Source organism: Nannospalax galili, unplaced genomic scaffold, assembly GCF_000622305.1.
Source record: "Nannospalax galili isolate Female #2095 unplaced genomic scaffold, S.galili_v1.0 scaffold328, whole genome shotgun sequence".
Lineage (NCBI taxonomy): Eukaryota > Metazoa > Chordata > Mammalia > Rodentia > Spalacidae > Nannospalax > Nannospalax galili.
The window spans coordinates 937,649-949,829 of record NW_008358342.1 but is presented as its reverse complement, the minus strand read 5'-3'; the positions used below and the strand labels follow the sequence as shown (position 1 = coordinate 949,829).

The 12,181-nt window shown below is 39.0% G+C and overlaps 1 protein-coding gene across 4 annotated transcripts in view; it reads left to right on the top strand.

The window, feature by feature from the left end:
• The window catches only part of Rbm27 (RNA binding motif protein 27), a 102,497-nt gene that overhangs the window by 84,425 nt on the left and 5,891 nt on the right, over positions 1-12,181 (top strand). For all 4 annotated transcript variants that reach the window (XM_008821640.3, XM_008821638.3, XM_008821639.3 and 1 more), the window contains 3 exons: positions 3,559-3,663; positions 3,774-3,962; positions 11,386-11,496. In XM_008821640.3, the coding sequence (XP_008819862.1) occupies positions 3,559-3,663; positions 3,774-3,962; positions 11,386-11,496 (405 nt within the window). The remainder of the gene's footprint in view (positions 1-3,558; positions 3,664-3,773; positions 3,963-11,385; positions 11,497-12,181) is intronic.

Below are 12,181 nucleotides of genomic sequence, written 5' to 3'. Positions count from 1 at the left end.
TATCCCCCCCCCTTTTTTTTTTTTTTTTTTTTTTTTAATGAAGCCAAAACCTTTATTTAGTTTTCAAGGATGATGTGAGTTTTTTTTTTTTTTTACCTTATTTTGTTTTTTGGTGGGGACCAGTGTCTTTGTGTGCGTATGTGGTGTATTTTTGGTTTGGGTTTGGTTTTGTTGAGACATAGCCCTACTCTATAGCAAAGGCTGGCCTTGAACTGTGATTCTCCTGCCTCAGGTTCCTGAATGTTGTCATTATAGCCATGTGTTACCACATTTTTTTTTTTTTTTTACCTTATTTTGTTTTTTGGTGGGGACCAGTGTCTTTGTGTGCGTATGTGGTGTATTTTTGGTTTGGGTTTGGTTTTGTTGAGACATAGCCCTACTCTATAGCAAAGGCTGGCCTTGAACTGTGATTCTCCTGCCTCAGGTTCCTGAATGTTGTCATTATAGCCATGTGTTACCACATGTGACAAGATTATTATTTTTTTTTAAAAGATAGGGTCTCCTATATCCCAGGCTGGCACCAAACTCACTCTATGGCCAAGGGTGACCTTAAGCTTCTCTGATCCTTCAGCATCTGCCACTTGGGTACTGGGATAACAGGCATGTGTTGCCACACCTAATTTATGCAGTGCCAGGCATAGAACCCAGGATTTTGTGCATGCTAGGCAAGCACTCTACCAACTCCCAATACAGATGTATTTGTTTAATTGAATTTTTAGTCCTCTGTTGTGAAGGGGAAGTTGGTAAAACATGAAAAGAAATATTTCCTATTTTAGCTATACTATGATATGGTTATAATAAAATCATCCCCTTTACCTTGGTTTTGACATGCTAATTGAAAGAATAATCAGATATTCTGGGTCCAGAGAAATCTGTGCTGGAACTTGCTATATAGACCAGGCTGACCTTGAACTCACAGAGATCTGCAGGCCTCTGCCTTCTGATTACTGAGTGCTGCGATTAAAGGCGTGCACCACCACAAACTAATTTCTATCTATTTTCTTACCCTAGGAGAGTACTTGCTTTTCACAAAAATTTCATTGCATCATAGCTCTGTATTGGGATTTTTAGATTACTCTCAGCTCTTTGAGAACTGGGAAAAAATTTATTACGTATTTTTGTAAGTATATTTACATAGATATAATGCAGATATTATATACAATCTATTTAAAATTATAGTTCTTTTATTAAAAATAAAGTCTTGGGCTGGCAAGATGGTTCAGTGGGTAAAAACTCCGGCTGCCAAGCCTGAGGACCTGAGTTCAGTGTCTGAAATCCACATGGTGGAAGGAGAGAGCTGACTCCCATAAGTTGTCCTTTGACATCCACGTGTCTCTCTCACACACACACGCACACACACACACACTAAATGGGATTTTGAAAAGAAAGAATAAAATCTTTCATTAAGATTTCTTTTGAAAGCTGGATATGGTAGAACAGGCATGTATTTCCAGTACTTGGGAGGCAGAGGCAGGAGGATCAGAAATTCAAGACTAACCCCAGCTATGTGTAGAGTTCCTGGCCAGCATGGGGATGTGAGACTCTGTCTACAGAAAGAAGCCTTTTTTTAAAAGCACTGGCTGTTCTTGCAGAAGATCTAGGTTTGAATCTCAACACCCACATGGCAGCTAGCAACTGTCTGTAACTCCAGTTCCAGAGGATCCAACACCCTCTTCTGTTATCCAGGGGCACTGCATGATACAGGTGCACTTACACACATGCAGGCATAACACTCATGAACCTAAAATAAAAATAATAAGTAGAATATTTAATAAAAATGTGATTTAAATATTGATATTTCCTCCAGTTATAGAATGTATATATGCAGTCTTTCTGTTTGATTATTTTATTTTTATGTGTATGAGTGTTTTCCTTGCATGTGTGTAAGTGCTCCATAATGTGTGTAATGCCCACAGAGGCCAGAATAGGGCATCAGATCCCCTGAAACTGGAGACAGATGGTTGTTAGCTGCCATGTGAGTGATGGAAACCAAACCTGGGTCCACTGCAAGAGCAGCCAGTGCTCTTAACCACTGAGCCATCTCTCCAGCCCCAGTTTTTCCTTCTCTTCCCTTCCCTTCTTTTCAAATAAATTATGGTTTTTAGAACTGTGGTCAAACTATATATGGTATTTAGTCCTCCCCTCCTTCCCCTTCCCCCATCCCCTCCTTTACTTTCTTCCCCTCCCTCCCTCCCTTCCTCTCTTCCTGTCTGTCTTCATTCTCTCTGTTTGTTTGTTTGTTTATTTATTTATTTATTTATTTTTGAGGCAGGGTCTCCATGTAGCCACAGCTGGCCTAGAACTGGCTATGTAGACCAGGCTGGTCTTGATCTCACAGAGATTCTCCTGTCTCTGCCTCTTTAGTGCTGGGACTATAGGCACGTGTCATCATACCCAATTACATGTACCTTTTAAATGAAAGAACAAAGCTGGGCATGGTGGCAGCCTCTGTGAGATCTGTGAGGTCAAGGCCAGCCTCCTCTATGCAGTAAATTCCAGGTCAGCTAGGGCTACAGGGAGACCCTGTTTCAAAAAGCAAAATAAATTAAAAATTAAAAAAATAAAAAATTTAAAAACAAATACTGCATTTGCTGAGGACCTAGGTTTGATTCCAAACACCCATATCAGGTGGTTCATAGCTGCTTATAACTCCTGTTCAGGGAATCTAACACCTTCTTCTGGTCTCCTTGAGCACTATACTCACATGTACAAGCCCTCACACATAGACACACATAATTAGATAAATAAAAAAAAATGTATATGAGAGAGAAAAACCCTCACAATCATTGCCACCTAAATATTAATAATTTGTCTCATATAACAAAGAATATAGGGTCCAGTCTGCCATCCTGAAAATAATTTTGTGAGCATTCTTTGTACTCTTTTATATTTTATTAAATTAATTAATTAAAAAGTTTTTGAGATAGTCTCACTCTCTAGCCAGCTGACTCAACCTTGAGGCAATCTTTCTGCCTTAACCACCTGATTCCTGGGTTGTAGATGTGAGCCGCCACTCTTGACCCTTTGTACTATTAATAAATGCTGACTGTATAATTAATTTTGCCCAACTGTGTTTCAATTATGATGCTTTACTATGTGAAATGTATTTTCAGCTCCTTGATCTCAGGAAACTCTGTCTTAAGCTTCTTACTTCCTCATGCTCACCGCATGTTTGCTGTATTGTTTTTTTGTTTCTCTAATTTTTTATTTTATGTGTGTGAATGTATTGCCTGCGTGTATGTAAGTGCACCTGTGTCATGGAATGGCTGTGAAGGTCAGTTCCCTGAAACTGGAGTTACAGATGGTTGTCAGCTACCATGTGGGTGCTGGGAATTGAACCTGGGTCCTCTGCAAGAGCAGCCAGTGCTCTTAGCCATGGAGCCATTTCTCCCCATGTTTGCTGTTTTGTATCTGTAACATTCTGTTTCTAGAACCTCACGTTTATGTCTTGTAAATCATTTTCTCTAAAAAGAGCCATATTCTTGTATAACTGTAATGTTCTGAATAAGATCTTGGAAGATACCTAGAAATGCCTTTTTGCTGTTAATTCTTCCAAAGGCCCAGAAGGAGTTACTAGACACAGAACTGGACCTCCACAAGAGACTGTCTTCAGGTGAAGATACAACAGAATTACGGAAAAAACTTAGTCAGTTACAGGTTGAGGTGAGATTTAACTTACACAGTGTCTCAAAAAATTATATTTTCTCTTCCAAACTTAACCTGAGAAGGTTTAGACTAACAATGCACATTATCTCCTACTTTCTGTTGTTTAGGCTGCAAGATTAGGTATTTTACCTGTTGGGCGAGGAAAAACCATGTCCTCTCAAGGTCGAGGAAGAGGCCGAGGTCGAGGAAGAGGGAGGGGCTCACTAAATCACATGGTGGTGGACCACCGCCCCAAAGCACTCACGGTTGGGGGATTCATTGAGGAGGAAAAGGATGAATTGCTTCAGCATTTCTCAGTAAGTTTTTAAGGTAGCACATGCTAACTCTAAAAGCACTGTATTCAGCATTTTCTTTGCTTCAGTCTATAAATATCAAATAATTTCTAGGGTAGAAAATTTAGTTGTTAAAACATGGATGTTAGCAAATTCTTACTAATATTTTTGAAGATCAGGAAGTAGGTCTCGCTTTGTAATTCCATAATATTCTACATAAACACATTTGCAGTGACAAGTTGTTCCAAAGCTTTATTTGATTTTAGGATTATTACATGGTTTACCAGGCATTTCTAGTCAACAATCTAAAGTGATCTGGAATAGAGGGAAAACTCAGAGAAAAAGTTTACTAGACTGGCATGTTTATTCTGTGTTTAATACCAGCCAGTTTTATGTGCAAATATTTTGGCTGTAGGCATGTGCCATGGTATGCTTGTAGAAGTCAGGACAACTTTTGGAAGTTAGTTCTTTCCTTCCAACATATAGGTCCCAGGAATCAAACTCAGGTCATCAGGCTTAGCAGCAAGTACCTTTAACCACTGAGCCACCTAGCTAGCCCCCCTCCCCCCATACACCCACATCTTTTTTGAGAAAAATCTTTTTTGAGAAAATGAGGCAGTGGTGGTGTACACCTTTAATCCCAGCTTTGAGTAGGCAGAGGCAGGTGAGTTTCTTGAGTGCAAGGCCAGCCTGGTCTATATAACAATTTCCAGGCCACCCACAGTTACACAATGAGACCTTGTTTGGGGGGTCTAGGGGAAGCTAGTGAGATAAATTGTTAATAGAAAGACCACTCACAGTTTAAAATATGTATAGAAGGGTTTTGGGAGAAAGTTCAATTGGTAAATTGCTAGTTAAGAAAACATGAAGACCTGAGTTCTGATCCCCAGCATCCATGTAAAATTGGGCCAGCGTTATGTACTTGTAATTCCAGTGCTGGGGTAGCCAGCCAGTCTAGCCATCTGATGAGCTCCAGGTTCTCAAAAAAAAAAGAAGGTGGAAATGTTTGAGAAAGATACTCAACATCAGCCTTAGGCCTCCATGAGCATGTTAACATACAAATACATTCTGGCACACACACACACAAACTATAACATGTATAGAATATGTAATATACAATCTAAGTTATATATAAACAGTATGAGAACATGTATTTTAATAGTTTGTGTCAAAAATTGGAATACTTTGGGTTGGAGAGATAGCTCAGCAGTTAGAAGTGTTTCCTGCTCTTCTAAAGGACCCAAGTTCAGTTCTCAGTACCCATATCAGGCAGATCACAACCACCGGTAACTGTAGCTCTGAAGAATCCAACATGCTCTTACTGCCTTCTCAGGTGTCCACATGCATATGGCATATACCACACACCACACAGTCTCTGTCTCTCTGTTTCTCTCTGTCTCTCTGTCTCTCTGTCTCTCTGTCTCTCTCTCTCTCTCTCTCTCTCTCTCTCTCTCTTTCTCTCTTTCTTTCTCTCTCTCACACACACACAGATAAAAAAAAAATCAATCTTAAAAAAGTAGACAGACATTTTCTATAAGGAACCAGGTTGTAAGGCTGGACATGGTGGTACATGCCTTTAATCTTAGCGGTCAGGAGACAGAGACAGGCGGATCTCTATGAGAATACCTGGTCTACATAGTGACTTCTAGACTACCCAGGGCTACATAGTAAGACTGTCTCAAAAACAGACAGAAAGGACTGTAAAATATTTTAGGTTTTTTTGTGGACTACAAATAGTCTCTGTCACATTTTTTCTCACTTCCCATTTACCTTTTCTTCCTCCTCCTCTTCTGCTTCTTTTACCTTTTCTCTTTTTGTTCCGCCTTTCTTTTGTGCTTGCTTATCTTATAGTCCTATTTATTGAAATAGGGTCTCATGTAGTCCAGGCTAGCCTCAAGTTTACTGTATCACCAAGGCATGCTTTGAACTCAGGATCATCCTGCTTCCTAGTGTTGGGATTATGGGTACATACCACCATTCTGGCTTTGTTTTTTGAGACTGAGTCTCACCTCAGGCAAGCTTGGAACATTTTTATATATATATATACTTGTTTCAAACTCATTCTCCTGCCTTTAAGTGCTAGATTACAAGTCTGCACCATGGTGCCTGGCCTTATTTCCCCCCTTTTAATAACTTTTTTAATTTTTATTTTATGTGTATGCGTGTATTGCTTGCATGTAGGTAAGTGCACCTGTGTCGGGCAATGCCTGCAGAAGACAGAAGAGGCCGTCAGATCCCCTGGAACTGGAGTTACGGACAGTTACTAGCTGCCATGTGGGTGCTGGGATTTGAACCCTGGTCTTCTGCAAGAACAACCAGTGTTCTTAACCGCTGAGCCATCTCTCCAGCTCCCTAATAACCTTTTTAATAAAGTAAAAACAATATTTAGTTCATAGGCTATCAAAAGCAAAGTTTTGAATGAGGTGCAGTCCATGTGCTCCTATAGTACTGCTGCCTAGGAGCTGAGGCAGGATGGATCTTTGAACCCAAGACTTGAGGTTTACCTAGAAAACACAGAAAAACCATCTCTTAAGATAAATAAAACCCAAGTGCTATACTACATTTGGTCTGGAAACTTAGTTGCAGAACCTCCTGGTATATGTTATTTTATTACTTCAGACATTAAATATTAAGTTTAAAAACATTTGTGTTAAATATGAAATATATAATTATAAATAGAATTTTATGCATTTTAAAGGTCAAAATCAGTGACTTCAAGAAACCTTTTTTAAAAGAGAATATATTTTTCATGTTACAGAGATCTAAGGGTATTAAAGATCAACGTTTATTGGTGCTGTTTGTTTTGATATTTTCGTTTTGTTTTGAGGGTCCTGTGTAGCTCAGGCTAGCCTCAGACTCACTACATACCTGAGGCTGGCCTTAAATTCCTGATGCTCTTGCCTCTAGAATTACAGAACAGTGCCACTATGCCTTTAGCATCAGTTAAAGATCCTTAATATTATTAAGAATTCCCATGAAGTGTTTTAACATAAAGTTGAATTCAGAAGCTGAGAATTGTAACTCATGGAGCTTTTTTGAGATGGCAAACAGGAAGGCACTAAAGTATATTCCTTCATCCCTATTTGAAAAAGATTTGACTGGCTTCAATAAGGAAAGTTGTTTTCCTAAATGTTGAAAATAATTGAATTGCAAATTTTGGAATTTTTCAAGTAGAAAAGATCAGTAAAAAAGATCTTTTTATTTTTAAGATTTATTTATTGCTGGGTGTGGTGACACATGCCTTTAATCCCAGCACTTGGCAGGCAGAGTTAGGTGGATCTATGTGAGTTCGAAGCTAGTCTGGTCTACATAGTGGTTCCAGGCCAGCTGGAGTTACAGGGAGACCCTGTCTCAAAAAAAGATTTACTTATTTTGTGTGTATGCATGTGTGCATGAGTGTATGTATGTGCACCAAGTGCATGAAGGTGCCCACAGAGACCAGAAGAGGGCATCAGATTTCCTGGAATTAGGGTTACATGTGGTTATGAGCTGCCTGACGTAGGTGCTGGGTCCTCTGGTAGAGCAGTATGCACTCTTAACTATGGAGCCATTTCTCCAGAGCCCCCCATCCACACCATACACACCCATGTGTACACACACAATTAACTTTTAGGACATGACTGTTACAAGTAACAATTCATAGTAGGTTATGGAACCCAGACATGTGTCCTAAATATTACAAAATTCTGCCTGCTCTAAAATTTTTTAATTAATTTCCGTGTGTGTGTGTGTGTGTGTGTGTTTGTGTGTTGTGTGTGTGCATGCTTGCATGCACTTCTGTGGAGGTCAGAGGACGTTTGGAAGTTAGTTTTCATCTACTGTGTGTGTCCCAGGAATTGAACTTGGGTTATCAATCTTGGCAAGCTTTGCTACACACTGAGCCATCTCTCTGGCCTCTGTTTTTAAATTTTGTATATGAATGGGATGACATATTCTTTTGTGTCTTTGCTTCTGTTTTTTGTCATCATGTTACATGTAATATTGGTTAGATATATTTGTGTCTTTGTGTGTTTATATCCAGTATGTGTACATATCCAGTATGTGCACATATGCATGCACATGTAGGCCAGAAGTCAATATTGGGTGTCTTAATTGCTCTTTACCTTTTTTAACTTTTGTTTATTTATTCTTTAAGTGTGTGTTTTACTTGCATGTATGTAATACACTGCATGTACACCATGTGTACAATGTCTGTGGAGGCCAGAAAAGGGTGTCTAATCCCTTTGAACTGGAATTACAGATAGTTGTTAGTCACCATGTGTGTTCTGGGAACCAAACCCAGGTTCACTAGAAGAACAGCCATGCGCTTAGTTCACTGAGCCATCTCTCCTGCTCCTCTGCCTTATTTTTTGAGACAGAGTCTCACTGAACTTGGGGCTTGCTGTTTGGTTAAATTGGCTGGCCAATAGGATTGTCCTGTCTGCATCTCCCCAGTGCTGGGATTACAGCACTGTAATGTGCTGCTGTGCTTGGCTTTTACTTCAATGCTGGGGGACTGAGCTCAGGTCCTCATGCTTGCATGGCAAGCACTTTACCCACTGAACAATTTCCCTAGTCCCCCTCTTGCTGTTTTTATTACTTACTGTGTAGCAGTCTATTTCATAAACATACTGCAGCTTATGTTCTGTAATTAACAGATACTTGGATTACTTTAAATTTTATGACTTCTATTAAATGTTGCTAGAACAGTCTTCTAATTTTTTTAAAAAATATATCTCTCTATTCTGGGTGTGGAGGTGCATGCCTTTAATCCCAGCGCTCAGGAGGCAAAGGCAGGTGGATCTCTTTGAGTTCAAGGCCAGCCTGGTCTACATAGTTCCAGGACAGCTGGGGCTACAGGGAGACCCTGTTTCAAAAAAGAGCCCCCCCCGAAAAAAAACCCTGTCTCTCTATATACATACACGTACACATTTCTACTGCATTTATGTGGAGTTACTGAGTAAACCATACCAGTTTTAGATTCTTACCAACTTACAATCAGCTTCTCCCCAGTCACTGTGAGAGTTTCTGATTTGGTATCATCAGAATACATCTTTATTCTAATAGCTAATTTTACCTGATTTATCATGTAAATAGTGGGAATTGTTCTTTATATTTAGTCGTAATACTAATTAAATTTCTATTTCTTCCTTTAATAATATGTACATAGTACATGTAAGTCTATATATTTCCTTTTCAAGGACAGAACTACCTTTTAAATCTTTGTAAATCTACAGATTTGGAAAATATTCATTGCTTTTTTTGAGTATAAAATGTTTTTTTGTTTTGTTTTTTTATTTATTTTAATTTTATGTGTATGAGTATATTGCTTGCATGTGTGTAAGTGCACCCATGTTGTGCAGTGCCCGTGGAAGTTAGAATAAGGCATTGGATCCCCTGGAACTGGAGTTCAGATAGTTGTTACTTGCCATGTGGGTGCTGGGTATTGAACCCAGGTCCTCTGCAAGAGCCGTCAGTGCTCTTAACAAACTTCCTTTGTAGCCCAGGCTGGCCTTCAGCTTCTGATCCTTTCATCTCTACCTTCCAAGTGCTGAGATTACAGGTGTACAGTAAATTTAGATAATATAAAAATGAACAAAAGCAGAGAAACACTCTGTAATTGAACTATATTGAAAGGGTAGAGTAAGGGGAAAAGGTGTTTTGTATACACATTAGCTGATGATGAATACATGTTTGGATAGGACCATTTCACTTCTTCAGTTTTGTATGTTTTAATGTTTGATGTTATGAGTATTCAGCCCCTCAGGGAATGATGAAAATTAATTTTCTTAGTCACAGGATGGGATCAACACGGGACCCATACTCTGACTAGACAGTGACTTAGGTGTTCTTTGGACACATTTGGCAAATGTTTCATGTAGTTTATCAGTGGTTTTCCTAGATAAACTGGAATGAAGCTTCACATTAAAAAGAAGTAGGGCTGGAGAGATGGCTCAGGGGTTAAGAACACTGGCTGTTCTTTCAGAGAACCTGGGTTTGAATCCCAGCACCCACATGGCACCTAACAACTGTCCGTAACTCCAGTCCCAGGGGATCCAACACCCTCTTCTGTTCTCCATGGGCATTGCATGACACAAGTGCACTTACATACATGCAGGCAATATACTCATACACATAAAATAAAATTTTTTTTAAAAGTAGCCAGGCATGGTGGTGCACACCTTTAATCCAGCATTCAGGAGGCAGAGGCCGTCTGTGAGACTGGCAGTCTGTGAGATTAAGGCCAGCATGGCCTGTATAGTTAGTTCCAGAGGTCAGCTGGTGCTACAGAGAGAACCTGTCTCAAAAAACAACAAAGATCAAAACAAAAAAGGGAAGTAGTACAGTTGTTAGAGTATTTGCCTAGCCTATGCCTCTGGGTTTGATCCCAGTACTGGGGAGGTAGAGGCAGGATCAGGGGTTCAAGGTCATCCATAGCTACATTTGGAATTTATGACCAGTGTGTAATACATGAGACCCATTCTTTAAACAAACAAAATCCTCACTGAAATTTGCTGAGAGAAAAATATTTAGAAATTGGAACCGAGGAAACCCCTTCAGGGTTGGGGATATAGCCCTTGCATAATGTGTACAAGACCCTCAGCTCAATCTACAGTGCTTGCTTGTTTTTAATTAAAGCAGAGGCAGTTTTACTAGAGGTTGGATAGTGTGGCTTACTTTTTTTTTTTTTTTTGAGACACGGTCTCACCCTGAGGTCCAGGCCAGCCTAGAACTTAAAATGTAGCCCAGGCTGGCCTTGAGTTTGAGGTAATCCTCTTGTCTCAGCCTCCTGAGTACTAGGATTGTAAGTGTGAGCCACCAAAACCAACTCTAATTAACCTGTGTTGAGTTTATAGATGAATTGGAAGTTCTGAGAATTCCTGAGAAGAAATTGGGCCAGGCATGGTGGTTTATTAAACCTATAATCCTAGCGCTTGGGAAGCTGATAAAGGGTTCTAAACCAGCCCTGGCTCTGTAACAAGACCCTGTCTCGAGAAGAAAGAGAAGGGAATGTCTCGAGAAGAAAAAGAAGGGAAAGTTGGAAGAGCTTTATCTAATATAACTGTAAGAAATACAGTGAAATGAATTGACCTGAGACAGTTCATTTCTTAAAGATTACTTATTTTTAAGGTTTGAGTCCAGTTAGGTAGACATCAGAGTCAGAGGCCAACAGTTGAATGGAGTGTTGTCCTCATCATGACTTGTACAGTAGAGCAACTATAATAGTATAACCCAATCAAAGTAATGCTAAAATTTACTTGGCATATATAAAATCCATGGACTGTAATAGGCAGACTAAAACATGTAATTGCTTTAATTGAAAGGTATTTCACTTTTTCTAGATCATGACTTCACCATAACAGATTACCACCTCCCTATTCATTACCCTTTTGAAAGAGCATAAATTTTGAAAAAATCTTTAGTAAATATGAGTGCATACTTACGTGTTCTTCTAAATACACTTTAGGCTGCAAATCAAGGGTCAAAATTCAAAGACCGTCGACTACAAATATCATGGCACAAGCCCAAGGTACCGTCTATATCTGCTGAGACTGAGGAAGAAGAAGTCAAAGAGGAGGTAAATTCAACCATTGAAAATGAGAATTGAATTACATTCTTAGCAGTTTTCTGTTTTTCTTTACATCAAATACTGTAATATAAAAATAGAAGCTAGACCTTTTTTTTTTTTTTTTTTTTTTTTTTTTTGGTCTTTTTGAGACAGGGTCTCCCTGTAGCCCCAGCTGTCCTGGAACTTACTATGTAGACCAGGCTGGCCTTGAACTCACAAAGATCCACCTGCCTCTGCCTTCTGAGTGCTGGGATCAAAGGCATGAGCCACTGCGCCCGGCTGACTTTTTTCATGTATCCAGCTAGTTAAAGCTGTTCTAGAAGTAACAATCAGCCTCTTAAAACAGGAGAATTAATTTTGTATTTTTTATGTATATTTCTAATTAGTTTCTAAACATTTAGCCACAATATAAATTATTTCTGATTTTATCAACTTGCTTTTAAAAGTTGTCAGACATTTCTAGCTTTCTTATTTTCTGACTATATAAGAACAGTAGAAATATTCCCCATGTTAAGAAGGAAATCTTAGTATTTTGATAAGGTTTTGAGAATTAATTTTGTATTTTTTATGTATATTTCTAATTAGTTTCTAAACATTTAGCCACAATATAAATTATTTCTGATTTTATCAACTTGCTTTTAAAAGTTGTCAGACATTTCTAGCTTTCTTATTTTCTGACTATATAAGAACAGTA